This window comes from Otolemur garnettii, unplaced genomic scaffold, assembly GCF_000181295.1.
Source record: "Otolemur garnettii isolate 467f Iridium unplaced genomic scaffold, OtoGar3 scaffold00079, whole genome shotgun sequence".
Classification (NCBI taxonomy): domain Eukaryota; kingdom Metazoa; phylum Chordata; class Mammalia; order Primates; family Galagidae; genus Otolemur; species Otolemur garnettii.
In genome coordinates this window covers 5,277,975-5,292,925 of record NW_003852474.1, presented here as the reverse complement: position 1 = coordinate 5,292,925, position 14,951 = coordinate 5,277,975, and the positions used below count along the sequence as shown (strand labels likewise).

Sequence of the window (14,951 nt, the reverse complement as noted above, 5' to 3'; positions counted from 1 at the left end):
CCCTTCACTTGATTCTTGACACATAGTAATGGTAGAGGGACAGACATCATCACATGCTACACAAATAATTACACAGACAGGACACAGGGCATGGCTGTCATCTCACATTTGTATTTTAAAATGACTCATCTGAGGGAATGCTAGCCTCAGTGAAATCCTAACCTAACAAACATTAATTTTACTACCTCTAAACTGAGGTTAGTAAGAAAAGCCAGTGTTATTTTCTGTTCTCTCTCAAAAACAACACTTCCCTTGGTTCAAAGTCTCTGTAGTCTGGGGTGACAGATGTCTCACTGTCTAGGTGGGCTGTTCCTAGACCAACAAAGCAGACTCGTCCCAGTTATTTCCGATGAAAATATGTTTGAGTTTTTGATGATTGCATACCTGAAATGAAAGGTCTTTTCACTTTTCAGATGGCACACGCCACATTGTAGTTGCCAGCTCTCTGCCTCTATTGCTCATATAAACCAAAAGGAAGTTTTGTTTCACTTCTCTGAAACTTTGACTGTGAACATGAGCATATGTTTAATGGGGAACAGACAGCTATTTGAAAAGTGGGTGAATGTGGCTGTTGTTAAAACTATACCTCTTCTGATACAGATTTGGACAGGTCCTGGTTCGGATTCTGTTTCATGAATTACACATATGCACATACACGGTATCCTGGAAGTCACAGAGTTCACGGCAATAGCATATCACTAAACGTGATGACATTAGGTGGGGAATACGCCCCCATGTCCTTGTCCTCAGGTTAACTCCCAGTTTCTCGTACGGAAAGTGGATCATACTTAAGATCTCTGAACAGATGAAGCTAACACTTGTTGATAGGATGAACATGGTATTATTGAAATTAAACTGCTGGCTACGGATACCAGATGCACAGAATATCTAAATGAAATAAATCCAGAATCCAGGGGAGTCTCTGGAGGGTTCTAAAATATTTTTAACAGGCACATCCAAAAATTTAGAATTGGAGATTCTTTTTAAATTTTCTTCAACTGTTTTATTATTTTTAATTCTTTCTAGTCAACAAATAATCATAGCCTACATTTACAGGGTACAATGTATAAAATTACAATGATGATGTGAGGTTTCAATGTATGTGTACAATGTGGGATGATTAAATCAAACTAGTAAACATCACCTTGCTCACTTATTTCTGTAGTGAGACATTTGAAATTTAGTTCAAATAACTAAATCTGTTAGTTATTTGAAACATACAACATGTTAGCTATAGTTACTCTGCTATAGAAATAGATTTTACAACTTATTTCTTCTGTCTATCTGAGACTTTGTACTCTTTGGCCAACATCTCCCCATTCACTCCATCCTTCCCCCCAGCCAAGCATCGGATCATCATTATTCTTGTCTGTAATTTTAGGAGTTCAGCTTTTTAATATTCCACATAGGAGTTGTCTTTCTGCACCTGGTTTAGTTCCCTGAGCTTCATGTCTTCTACATTCATCATGTTGTTGCAAATGAGATAATTTCCTTCTTTTTAAGGGTGAATAATATAGTCAGGGTGTCCATAAAGTTCGTGTGCAATTTTAAATAGTCGGCTATAGTGTGTATGTATTTATATGTATTTTCTTTATCCACTCATCTGTTAATTCCGTATCTCAACTTCTGTGACTAATCCTGCAACGAACATGGGAGGGCAGATAGTCCTTTGAGATATTTATTTCAATTCCTATGGATACATACCAAAGAATATATATTCCAAAGATATATACCAATTCCCAACATGGCGTTGCTGGATCATGTAGTATTTCTATTTTTTAGTTTTTGGAGGAACCACCATAGAGTTTAATAATTTCTATACTAACACTCCCCCCAAAAATATACAAGAGTTCGCTTTTCTCCACATCCTAATATTTATCCTTTACTTTAATTTCTAAGAAAAGTTTAGGGGTTACAAGTATTTTTTGTTACATCAGATGTTGCTGTACCCATCACCAGAATAGTGTATATTGTACCCAATAGGTAGATTTTTATCCCTCAATCACTCCCACGCTCTCCTCTTCTTAATGTTCACTGCCCACTATACCACTTTCTGACCATATGTTACCTCATTAGCTCCCACTTAGAAGTGAGAACACGTAGTATTTACTTTTCCATTCCTAAGATACTTTGCTTAGGATAATGACCTCCATTTCCACCTAACTTGGTGCAAAAGATGTTATTTCATTCCTTTTTATGACTGAGTTGTTCTCCGTGATATGTACCTATACAGGGGAGCCTCCATACTTGACCATCTTCCTACATTGACCACCTCCTTAAGTTGACATAATTTTCAGATACTAAATATGTACCACATGTACGTGTCAGTACATCAGGCCTAGGTCCTTATGTTGATCAACTTGGTAGGTTAACCAGTTTGCTACAGTCCCTTGGGTGGTGAAGTTACAGAGGTTCTACTGCTTGTTATATATATATCACATTTTCTTTTTCCACTCATCAGTTGTTGGGCACTTAGATTGATTCCTTATCTTTGCAATTATACATTGTGCTGCAATAAACATTTGAATGTAAGTGTCTGTTTTATCAAATGAGTTCTTTTCCTTTGGGTAGACGTCCAGGAGTGGGTTTGATGAATCTAGTGGCAGGTCTACTTTAGTTTTTGAGGGATATCCACAAAATATCATAGTGGTTCTTCTAGTTTACATCCCCATGAACAGGGTATGAGCATTCTAGTTTACAGCGTCCTCACCATTTGTTTTCTGCATTGTTGTTAATGGCCATTCTGGAGGGGTAAGGTTATCATTTCTCTGCAGTTTTAATTTGTATTTCCCTGATAATTAGTGACGTTAATTTTTTTGTGTTTTTTGGCTATTTTTATATCTTCTTTTGAAAAAAATCTGTCAAGTCTTTGGCTCGGTGCCCATAGCACAGTGGTTATGGTGCCAGCCATATGCACCAAAGTGGGTGGGTTCGAACCCCACCTGGGCCAGCTAAACAACAATAACAACTGCAACAAAAAAATAGCTGGGCGTTGTTGCAGGCACTGGTAGTCCCAGCTACTTGGGAGGCTGAGGCAGGAGGATCACTTGAGCCCAAGAATTTGAGCTGTTGCAGTGAGCTGTGATGCCATGGCACTCTGTCTTCAAAAAAAAAAAAAAAAATCTGTCAAGTCTTTTAGCCACTCTTTTATGGGATTATTTAGGGTTTTCTTTTTTTCTCTTGCTGATTTGGTTGAATTCTTTGTAGCTTCTGGATATTAGCCCTTTGACAGATGTGTAACTTGCAAATATCTTCTCCCATTCCATAGGGTTTTTATTCTGTTGATTATTTCCTTTGCTGTGCAGAAATCTTTACTTTAATTAAGTCCTATTTATCTTTGTTGCATCTGTATTATATTTGCTTTTGGGGTCATAGTCATAATTTTTTGCCCATATACTAATGCCCAGAAGAGTTTTACTTATGTTTTCCTCTAGAATTTGTAGGGGTTCAGGTTTACATTTAAGTCTTTGGACCATCTTGAGTTAATTTTTATATCTGGTGAGAGACAGGGGTCCACTTTCATTCTTCTTCTGGATGTGTCTATCCAGTTTTCCCAACATTGTTTACTGAATAAGGCCTCCTTTCCACAGTGTATGTTTCTGTATGATTGTCAAATATCAATTGATCATAGCTGTGTGATTTTATTTCTGGGTTCTCTATTCTATTCCATTGGTCAATGTGTCTACTTTTATACCAGTACCATATACTCTGATACTGCACAATAGCCTTGTAGTATAATTAGAACTCAGGTAATGTGATGCCTCTAGATTTGTTCTTTTTGCTTAGGATTTCTTTGGCTATTTGTGCTCATTTTTGGTTTAATATGAAGTTTAGGATTATTTTTTCTAGATTTTTGAAAAGTAATGTTAATATTTTGATGGGAATTGCACTGAATCTGTAAATCACTTTGGGCAGTGTGGCCATTATAACGATGTTAATTCTTCTGATCCATGAGCATGATGTGTTTTTCCATTTGTTTGTGTCATCTATGATTTCTTTCATCAGTGATTTCTAGTTCTTCTTGTAGAAATCTTTCACTTCCTGGGTAAGTGGACTCTTCGGTATTTTGTTTTCTTTGTAGTTATTATAAACCTTACCGAGTTCTTGATTTGACTCTCGGTTTGACTCTTATTAGTATATAGAAACACTTCTGATTTGTATAATTATATAACCGGAGAATTTACTGAATTTGTTTAGCAATTCTAAGAGTCTTTTGGTGGAGTCTTTAGGGTTTTCAAGATATAAGATCATATCATTCACAAACAGGGATAGTTGGGCCTCCTCTTTCCTGATTTGGATGCCCTTTAGTTCTTTCTCTTACCTAATTGATTTGGGCTAGGATTTCCAGTACTATGCTGAATTGAAGTTGTGACAGTGGCATCCTTGTCTTGTTCCAGTTCTGAAAGCTAATGTCCCCATTCAGTATCATGTTGGCTGTGGGTTTGTTATATATGGCTTTTTATTATTTTGAGGTATTCTTCTTCTGTATTTAGTCTGATGGATTTTCTTTTGTAAGTTACTTTTTCTTTCCTGTGGCAGCTTATAGGATTTTCTCCTTCACTTTGACTTGTGATTATGTGCTGCCCTGATGATGTTCTATTTGCCATAACTCTTTCAGGTGTTTCATGAGATTCTTGTATTCAGATATCTAAATCTCTTATGATATCTGAAAAGTTTTCCTCAATTAGTGCCTCAAATAGGTTTTCCATGCTTTTTGCTTTCACTTCTGCTCCCTCAAGGATACCTGATTCTTTTATTTGCTTGCTTTATCTAGTCCCACATTTCTCTGAGAGATTGTTCATTTTGTTTAATTCTTTTTTTCTACATTTGATTGAATGAATTCAAAAGCCCTGTCTTTAACCTCTGTAATTCCTTCTTCTGCTTGATCTAATTTGTTGTTAAAACCTTTATACTCACTTTCAAAGCATCCTAAGTAGTAAAGTGAATCTCTCGTGGGCAGAATATGGTTAGGTTTTTTGTAAACTATATCTATTCAGTCCTTTTTATGTTTTTGATTGGAGAATTTAATTCATTTCCATTCAAGGTAATTATTGAGGGGTAGGAATTTGGTACTGCCATTTTGTAATTTAATTTCTGGATATTTCACAGTTTTTTTGTTTCTTTATTCAGCTGTTACTGTCTTTATGTTTTGATGGTTTTCAATGTGCTTTGAATCTTTACTTTTTCTATTTGTGCAACTACTACCAGTTTTTGCTTTGTGTTTACCATGAGACTTACACAAAACGTTCTATTCTTATAACAGGCAATTTTAAGTTAACAACTTAAGTGTAACTAAAGTGTAACAACTTAACTTTAGTCACATCTAAAAACTATAGTTTCACTTCTTCCCCTCAACTTTTTATGATTTTTATTCAAAATCTACATTTTTTTATTTGTATCTTTTAACAATTTATCATAGCTACAATTGTCTTTTAACCATCACAGTAGCTGTAAAATTGCTTTATACACTTATAGTACTAGAGAATTCTGAATATGGCTATGTATTACTAATATCATTGTTTCTGGTTTTATTACTAATTAGAAGCCTTTCATTTAATCTTACAGAACTCCCTTTATCAATTTCTATAAAGTAGACCTAGTGGCAATTAATTCCCTTAGCTTTTATTTATCTGGAACACTTTTTACTTTTCCCTTATTTCTGAAAGCTTTACTGGGTAAAATGTTTTTGGTTAAGAGTTTTTGGGTTTTTATTTTCTCTTCAGCACTTCATCCAACTCTCTCCTGGCCTATCAGTTACTGCTGAGAAATGCACTGATAGTCATATTAGTACTTCCCTGAATATATTATAATTCTTATCTCTTACTGCTTTCAGTATTTTGTCTTTGATTTTTGGTAATTTAATTATACTGTGTCTTGGTGAATTCCTTGTTGGTGTTGAATTTGTCTGGGGACATCTGAGTTTCCTGTACTTAATATTGTCTATCCCCAGATTTCTAGCCATAATTTTCTTAAATAATGGGTTTTCTCTCTCTCTCTTCTTCTTTTAAAATTTCTGTTGTGTATGTGAATCTTACTTTTCTTGGTAGTATAATTTCCCTAAGCCTTCTTCATTCTTTTTTTATTCTTACTTTTTGCTTCTCTCGCTGGATGATATCAAATTTCCTAGCTTCAGAATCACCAATTCTTTCTTCTGCAAGGTTAAGTCATCTATTAAAGCTTTCTACTGGTATTTTTCAGTTAAATCATTATTTTATTTATCTCTAGGATTTTCATTTGGTTTTGTAATTGTTTCTTTTTTTCCAAGTTCTCATTGTGTTATTTCTAAAATTTGATTTTCTATTCATGTTTTTTGATAGTTCTTTAAGATTATTCTTCTGAATTCTTTGTCAGTCATTTCATAGGTCTCCAGTTCTTTAGGTGTCATTATTGTAGATTAGTTTCTTTTGATGATGTCCTATTTCCTGCATTTCTGATAATCTTCATGTCTATACATTGATGTCTGCACATTTGAATAAACAGCCACATCTACTGATCTTTGCAGATGTTCTTTGGTGGTAATAGACCTTCACTGTTTAGTGTAGCCTGGATGGGCCAGCTGGTACTAACGCCATGTAAGAACTTGTTATCATGTTGTCATGTTTTCTGGTTGATTATGGCTGCTACCTATGCTCTGAAGTCAAATGTAGCTGTTGTCTATGCTCAATTGTCCAATGAAACCACTGGCTGGACTGTCTGGTCAGACACAGCTGCTGTCTGGAATCTGAGATTACCTTTGATTAGTCAAGATCATTTTACCTGGCTAGGTGCTACTATTGTTTAGAATTTGTAGTCAGGCAGGGCCACACACTGGGCTTCAATAAAAGATGAGCTCCCTGTTCTTGCTACTCAGCCTGGGCAGGGGCAGAGGCTATGCTCCACACATATGTATGGATTTGGTTTTGCAGCAGAGCTGTGAGGCTAGGTTGGGTTGCCCCTTGGTTGCTGGAGCTGGGTGGGGCCACCTGTTTCCACTGCAGTTAATTGTTGATCTGTACTTTCTTTCTGGCCTGGAGATGCCTCAAGGAGACAATGCTTGGAAATTCTTAGTTACAACATTTAATGACTGAAAAGTCAGAATTAAAGTGATTTTTTCTAAGAACATTTTCTCTATTTTCCTAATTTCTAGAAATGCATTGGCATAAGCAGACTTTACCCTAAATAAGTGATAATTGCATTTAATGGAATGGTATTTTTATGATCTTTGACACAAGGAAAATTATAATGAAGGGCAGTAGGGACATCTCTTTTAGGATGCTCTAGAAGCAAGGGTGTCCAACCTCTTATTTCTGCCACACATTGGAAGAATTGTCTTGGGCCACACATTGAAAATGCTAACACTGATAAAAGGTGATGAGCAAAAAAGTAGGTCCATGCATAATTTTCACAATATGAAAATCCAGCATCATAGATAAGCAAAATTGGCCTCAAAATAACATGCATGTGACCTCAGGCCTCACCTCTGGTCTATAGCAAGAAGATGTGGGTTTCAAAAACACTGCTGCAACCACTTATTTGGATATGTGCCCTGAATAATGTGTCTATTGGTGGTTTAAGATAGTCTCACTCATGTCACATTCACTTGCCACAATGCTGACATGGCTGCTCACTTGTTTGTGAGCCCTGTGTTCCATGGAATTTTTGCACTTAGACTCACCACTTCTCTTTTCTTTTTGACATAGTTCTTATAACTGGCACCTGTTAGCATTCTGTGAGCCTATATGCCATGGAGAACTGGTGAGCATGTTGAGATTGTCTAAACCCCAAATTTAACATGTGTGATATAAAGATAACTAGGTTATATTAAAAATTCCAAGGTTGATACATCAGACCATTCCATTGCTCTCACCATAAGCATGTCAGAACACTCAGGGTCCTGGACAGCTTCTTAACACCTGTTCAATACAATAACCCACATGCTGTCTATCCACTCCTGAAAACAGAGGACCTACTTTCTTCATTGCTCTGAGCAGAATATTAATGCAGCCGCAATGGTTTTAGCATTGGAGCAGCCCCATTATACGGTTGATTTATTCTGAGTTGGCAGGCAAGTATTTTTCACAAGAACTAAAATTGAGCCTGCTATGTCTCTTTTGTGCTTACCAAATAGAATTTGTAACCCATATTCATGGTTCTAATTTCTTCCTATTAAATTTTAATTTGTTGATTTTAGCACATCATTTTATGTGTCAAGATATTGGAATTCTGATTTTGAATTCTAACATATTAATCATCCCACCCAAGTATGTGAGGCTCATAGATGAGGTAAGCTTGTGCAATATGTGCTCACCCAAGTGCCTGATAAAACTACTGAACAGGCTGGCACGGAGGGCAGTGATCCTTCTCACCACTTATGGTCCATTGATTGATCTACAACTTGGGTGTACTGCTGCTCATTTAACTAAGAAGGTACCCAGTTAACTAAGAAGGTACTTGGTTAACTAAGTGTGCTATCGTTCAGCCCATGTCTATCTTTTGTTTAACAAAGAGATCATGAAAGTATTTTCCAAATGACTCACTATAGTAAAAGATATATTGTCTGCTGTATTCCCCTGAGCCTCTGGTCTAACCATTCAACCATGAAGGAAAATGATATTACTTTAATATGATTGTTGTTAGTGAATGTGAGCTGGCTGATATTAACCATAACTTCTTTTCCTAAGGGTTCATAAACCATTTGTTAAATAATTAAATACTTTCACTGGAGAGTCACATCTATCTCATTAATTTCCATAAAGTACCCTTTTCCCATTATAATATAAATATTGGTGCAAAATTTATGTATAAATATTCTCAGTTGATAGTTGACAAGAGATTGTGCTGCTCTACTTACCAAGAAAGAGCAACAAAGTCAACAGGAAAACAAAGGGCATATGCAGTGAATGATGAAGGTGCAGCATGACAGGAGCTGAGGGCTCTTGAGTGGTATAATTAGACAGATTAGGACGGGGTGCAGTGGCTTGTGCCTATAATCCTAGCACTGTGGGAGAATGAGGCAGGGGAATCTCTTGAGTGCAGGAGTTTGAGACCAGCCCGAGCGAGAGCAAAACCTCATCTCTACAAGTTAGATTAGAATTAAAGCTATGGGTTAATCACGTGAGATGATCTTCTGGGAACCTCTTGATGTATTTGACTTTTGCCAAGTGTGAGTCTTGATCCAGGGAACAGAAAAAAAGGTGGCAAATGCTAATGATATTTTCATAAAATAAAAAGATTAAAAGCTTTGACTGGGGGTGTGTAAAGAAATTGACTATAATATTTTGGGTATTTTTGGCTCAAAATATATTCAGTGTTTGCTAATTTACCATTCATCATTTACCAGATAAGTAGAAGTTAATTCAATTAGGACTGGGAGAGAGGTAATATAGGTAAATCCAGACTCATGAATCCATAATATATGTTTAAAAAACCTGAAGTCCATCAGGGAGGATTGGACTAGAAATGAAGATCCTGGAAGTCCTCTCAGGCTAGCAGGCCCAGCTAGGAGCCCCACTGTATTGCCCAGCTCTAAGCAACACCATTCTGACAGTATAATATAATGTGCATGATGCTCCTGGGAGCAGCTATATTGACTAGTAGTACAAGAGCTCATTGAGATATTGTCATAACTGCCCCTAGTAGTTAATAACTTTATTCTTCTCTTTGCTTTACACATACCTTTAAAAGCCTTTTTCAATGGCTGGGCACTGTGGCTCACAGTCTATAATCCTAGCACTCTGGGAGGCCAAGGCAGGTGGATTACCTGAGCTCAAGAGTTCAAGCAAGAGTGGGACCCTGTCTCTACTAGAAATGAAAAAACTGAGGCAAGAGGGTTGCTTGAACCCAAGAGTTTGAGGTTGCTATGAACTAGGATGATACAGAACTCTATCAAGGGTGATAAAGTGAGACTCTGTCTCAAAAAAAAAAAAAAAAAGGTCCATTTTAGTGTCTTCAGCCTTTTTTATTTTTATTTTTTTGGTATGCAACAGGTTTTGTTTTTCCCGAGGATGTATTGACACTATTTAGACAGATTCACACTGGTGGATGATCTTCCTTCCACATTTTGTTCACAAGTGCTTCACACATGAGCAAAATAAAGAGTTCTGCAGGGAGTTACATTAGCCTCTCTTGTTCCTACTGGATCATCTGTAATTATACTGTATAAAGGTTTCCCATCATCTTTGCCATAAATGGCTAATTTCTTTTCTTTGATGTTTCCTTTGAGTTCCATGTCATAAACTCTTAAGATACACACTAAACCATCCTTATCTTTTTATGGAAAAAAAATCAGTTCCACGTGGTTGTTGCCCATGTTTCCCAGTGACTCAACTGAAGTCTCAAAGACACTCTGCGTCCTGTTACTTTCTTCTGTGATTTACTACACACTTCCCCCTTTAAATTCTGATCTTCACAGGCTAGTACTGTGTTTTCTAAAGTTTTCTCTTTGAACTACACCCACTCCCAACACCCACCAAGCTTTCAAACTTCCATTGGAAATGTTCTTGATCCATGATCCTTGGTCTCTTGATCCTTGATCCATGAGATCACCTAACAAATATCTGACCTTGTATGTTCCCACTTCTTGTCCTTTTGCTAACTTCCTGCCCCTCTCTGACAAGTCTGGCCATTCTCTCAGGCTCCTGGCCAAATTACTGTACTACAGGAACCACACTAAAGACTTAGAGTAGGGGAATCCCTGCTTCTAACATTTTGCAGGCAAAGAGGAAGGGAAATTCCTCAATCAGAATATGAAACTCAGAACCAGAAAAGACTGGGTTCTCAGTGCCCCCACTTACCAGCTTTGTCATACAGAGAAAAACCACTCAAACTCCAGAGCCTCTGTTTCCTCATCTATAAAGTGGAAGAAATAGAATCCATAAAAACCTAGACAGAGAACCCTTTGGATGATCATCTGCAATGACACATGAGAAAGAATTCTATAATCCATCTAGATAATACTCTTATTATTTTGTTGTTTCTTTGTTTTGATTATCTCTTTTCTTTCAACTACAATGGTAAGAAACTCCTAGTATTCTCAGTTGGAAACCGGAAGCGTATGTGCCATAGAAACATTGTTATATGTGGAGTTTAGGGGGTCTGTGATTATTGGAGCAGTAGTGATCATTCAACCAAGGTGACTATGATAGTCTTTGCTGAAGCTTACATGAGCTTCTGTACCTCACTTCTAGTCATCTCTCTAAAATGTCTGATTATGTGACTGTCCTCCCTTAAAACCTTTCAATCACACATTCATTTAGTCACTCATCATTTTCACAGAGCTTACTCTTGCCCTCCCACTTGCTAAATTCTAGAGATACAGAGATCAAACACATTGTCAATCATCGGCCTTTTCACCTTGGCCTTGTTTCCTATGTATATACTTTGCTTCAAATATTCCTAATATTCCCTTCAATTGATTTATTCCTACAAATTTTTCCAAGCTCTGATTAGACTTGAGGGAGGGTCCCTGTGTCATGCAAACTGAGATAGGGCTGCCTGGGTGTTCTCTGCTCACTCTGTGCATGGTGCTTACCAGTCAGGGCCTGCATGCCCAGGCTGAGGGACCCATGTGTAATCTCTGTGTGTGTCAGGGTCAACTAGATGCCTTGACACAAAGGCTTGACACAATAACCACAGAGGAGGAGATACATAAACACCTAATTACTACAGTAGGGCTCTGCACAACAGTGATTTGTGCTCACTGCCCTGGGAGCATGACATGACCAGTTCTGCTAGGAGAGGCACAATGACTTCTTGCCTTAGGAGCTAGCTCTTGAGCAGCCACCTACCCAGTGGAAAAAAGTGGTGGGAGACATGTGCAAATTCAGGGATCAGGAGCAAGCATGGTTACTTAGGGAATGGCCAGTGGATAGACTGGCAGACCAGAAAGGGAGACCGAGGAGGATTGCAAGACCAGACAGTGAAGAATTTGAGACTTTCTCTCAAAGACAAGAGGGAGACACTGGTGCATATTAAGTATGGGAAAATTGATTGATAATTATATTTAGTTCTCTCTTTACTTCAGGTCTGCTGTGAGTTTGTGAATTAAATAATTTTCTCAGTCTTTAGTCATTCTTTATAACATTTATGTGTACTTTTTTCCCTTAATATCTTTTATCTAAAATTTATTCTTTTATTAGAATTAGCTTTAAAGAGGAAATTTTATGTGTTACCCTTATACATGAAAATCTGTCACTTTCCAAGAAAAAATACACACACAAAAGCATTTAAAAAAAAACTAATTTGGATTTCAGCCCTTATAACATTACAAGCTTTCTAGAATACTCTCAGGGACTTGAACCATGTTCTAAAAAAATACTAGGCTATCTCTTTGTTATATATGTAGAGTTTCTTCATCTCTCTATATAATGTAATTGTATTAGAAAATGCCTCTTGGCTGGGTATGGTGGCTCCCTCCTATAATTATGCTCCTTGTGAGGCAGAGACAGAAGGATCATTTGAGGTCAGTAGTCCAAGACCAGGCTGGTCTACATAGTGAAACCACATCTCTACAAAATATTTTTTAAAAAAAATTAGGCATGGTGGCTCCTGCCTGTAGTCCCAAATACTTGGGAGACTGAGGCAGGAAGATTGCTTGAGTCAAGGAGTTTCAGATTGTGGTGAGCTATGATGACACCACTACACTCTAGCCCAGGTGACAGAGAAAAACCCTGTCTCAGGTAAAAGAAAAAAGAGAGAGAAAAAAAGAAAATACTTCTTTCAGATAAGAATCTTACAAATGTAGTTTTTTTTTTTTTAATGCAATGTCTTCAGAGATTATGGGATTCTTGAATCTCAGACTGATCTTCCTCTTCCTGGCTCACATTTGTAAAGTTTCTCTATAGGTATGATTCATAATATTTTTCTTTAATAAAAATTCTCTGGTTAAAGAAAGTTGTCTAATTTTCTTATTTTTCATTAGAATGGAAGACTCTCTGAACAAAGGAGCAACCCACTGGTAGTGGGTGAAGTTTATGACTATCACCAAGGCATGTATGTCTGTGACTACACTCAGTCGGATAATGCAAGTGTATGGACAGTCAGATCTGTTGTTCAAGTGATAACCATTGGTAAGTGAGATTTTTGTCTCAAGATTTGAGATCTTAACCCCACTTGGTCAAATTAAAATTATTTTCTTTCAGCTTAGTAATTTTTTTCCTTTCAGCAACAAAAAAAAGAATAGTCATATACTTGCTGTTGTGAAAAGCCTTGATGGTGGGCAACCATCCATTTTCCCACCAACCCAGTTCCCATCCCCCAGGGAAGGCTTAGTTCTGAACCATGTTCAAATTATCACAGGTTGGGTACATTTGTGAATTGGTCTCTGGTTTGCTTTTGTGATAAATCAAAAATATATTAAATATTTCACACACAGAAATACTAAGTCACATCCACATATCTAGTACCATTAACATTAATCATGTTAATGGTTTTCCACATGCTTAAATTTTTTTTTTCCTTCAAAGAAACAAAATATTACAGATATAGTTTGAGGTCTGTGCCCCATTGTCAGGGCCTGTGGCTGGCCAGGTCTCGGGCCCAGCTTAGGTAGGTTCTGGACATGGACCACTAAGCTATCTTGCTCAGGAACAGTTTCTCGTAGGTGCTTGAGGGCTATCTACTTTAGCTGGAGAGAGAGAGAGAGAGACAGAGAGAATCTTAGAGTAAAGGTCTTCTTAGAACAGATAGCTCTTAGTCTTTAGCAGAGCTTGGTAATCTTCAGCAGAGACACCATGCCGGGGTTCTACAGGCAGGAGAGGAGACAGAGTCAGAGTAAGTGGATCCGTGACAGAATGTGCATGCCTCTTGACTGCCTGCTCCTCCAGCCTAATATAAGGCTGAGCTCGTGCCTCTCAACACCACAGGTGTAGAGACTGCCAATTCACCAGTGCTCTCATCTCATGAGCTCACTCATGCTTGTTAGAACCAAATCTCTCTCCATGCCCTGTTCACCAAGGTGTTCCATTACAGGTATTTCTTATAACTCACTCCTAGCCATAGGCTATGCAGGCTGCTACATTTCCCCCCTTTTTATATACAAACAAAATAACTTTTAACGTGGTAAGGGCCGTTGTTCTTCCTGTTATCCAGCCCTTTTCTTTCTAGGCAAAAGATGGTAATTGTCAAGATTCAGAATTCCAGGTATGGGCTCTTTAAGTGTGGAAGCCCAATACAGATGTAAACTATTAGCAGCTGCTTGAGGAAAATAATGATTGTGATGCTAATTCCCTTAAAGGTCTTTTTAAAGGAAGAAAATTGCAAAATCTTTCCTGATAGAATTTATCATTTCTTTAACTGTAGGAACTTTCCTTTGATATTTACTTAATGGAGGAACAAAAAATAACGCTTTCCTTGCAATCTTTGCAAGCAGAGGATTTTTCTCACTATTCCAAAGGTTTTGCTACTCAAGGTACTGAAATCCACCTTTCACAGATTGCAAAAGACTGTTACTCGTGGATTAATGGTTCCACACTTGGCAGTTCCTCTCATGGAACTGTTACTCTGTTGGGTCCGAGAAAGCCTCCCAAATTAACCCCAACTGACAAACTCGAGACTCGCTCCGATGTAAAGGGCATAAGGTGAGATTTATTACAGACCAGTCTGGACCCACCCAGCATGCAAGCCTGGGACGAGCCTCGAACTCAGGGTGAAGGCAGTTTTTATGAAGTACAGAAAGAAAGAGGGGTAGGGTCGGATACGAGTACACTTTTCATTGGTGGTTGGTAATTTCATTAGTAAAGGAGGAAGTAAAGGAGGGTTTGCATTGGTGGCTGATGATTTCACTAGTAAAGGTGAATTTGGATTGGTACAGGTGAGGGGTGGGGGGTCCCCTTAACTGGGGGCTAGAGTTGGTGTAACCTGGTTACCTGTATTTCAAGGTAATAGAAACTTACTGTTTATTGCAGTAAGGTGACATAGTTAACAAGGAATTGGGGGCTTATTGCTCTGTTGCCCAAGGTGGCGCTATATGGTTG

At 37.7% G+C, this 14,951-nt stretch overlaps 1 protein-coding gene across 1 annotated transcript in view; it reads left to right on the top strand.

Moving 5' to 3' along the window:
* IL18RAP (interleukin 18 receptor accessory protein) overlaps positions 1–14,951 on the top strand; it is a 33,959-nt gene that overhangs the window by 2,830 nt on the left and 16,178 nt on the right. The window contains exon 4 of the mRNA XM_003794350.3: positions 12,899–13,046. Within this exon, the coding sequence (XP_003794398.2) occupies positions 12,899–13,046 (148 nt within the window). The remainder of the gene's footprint in view (positions 1–12,898; positions 13,047–14,951) is intronic.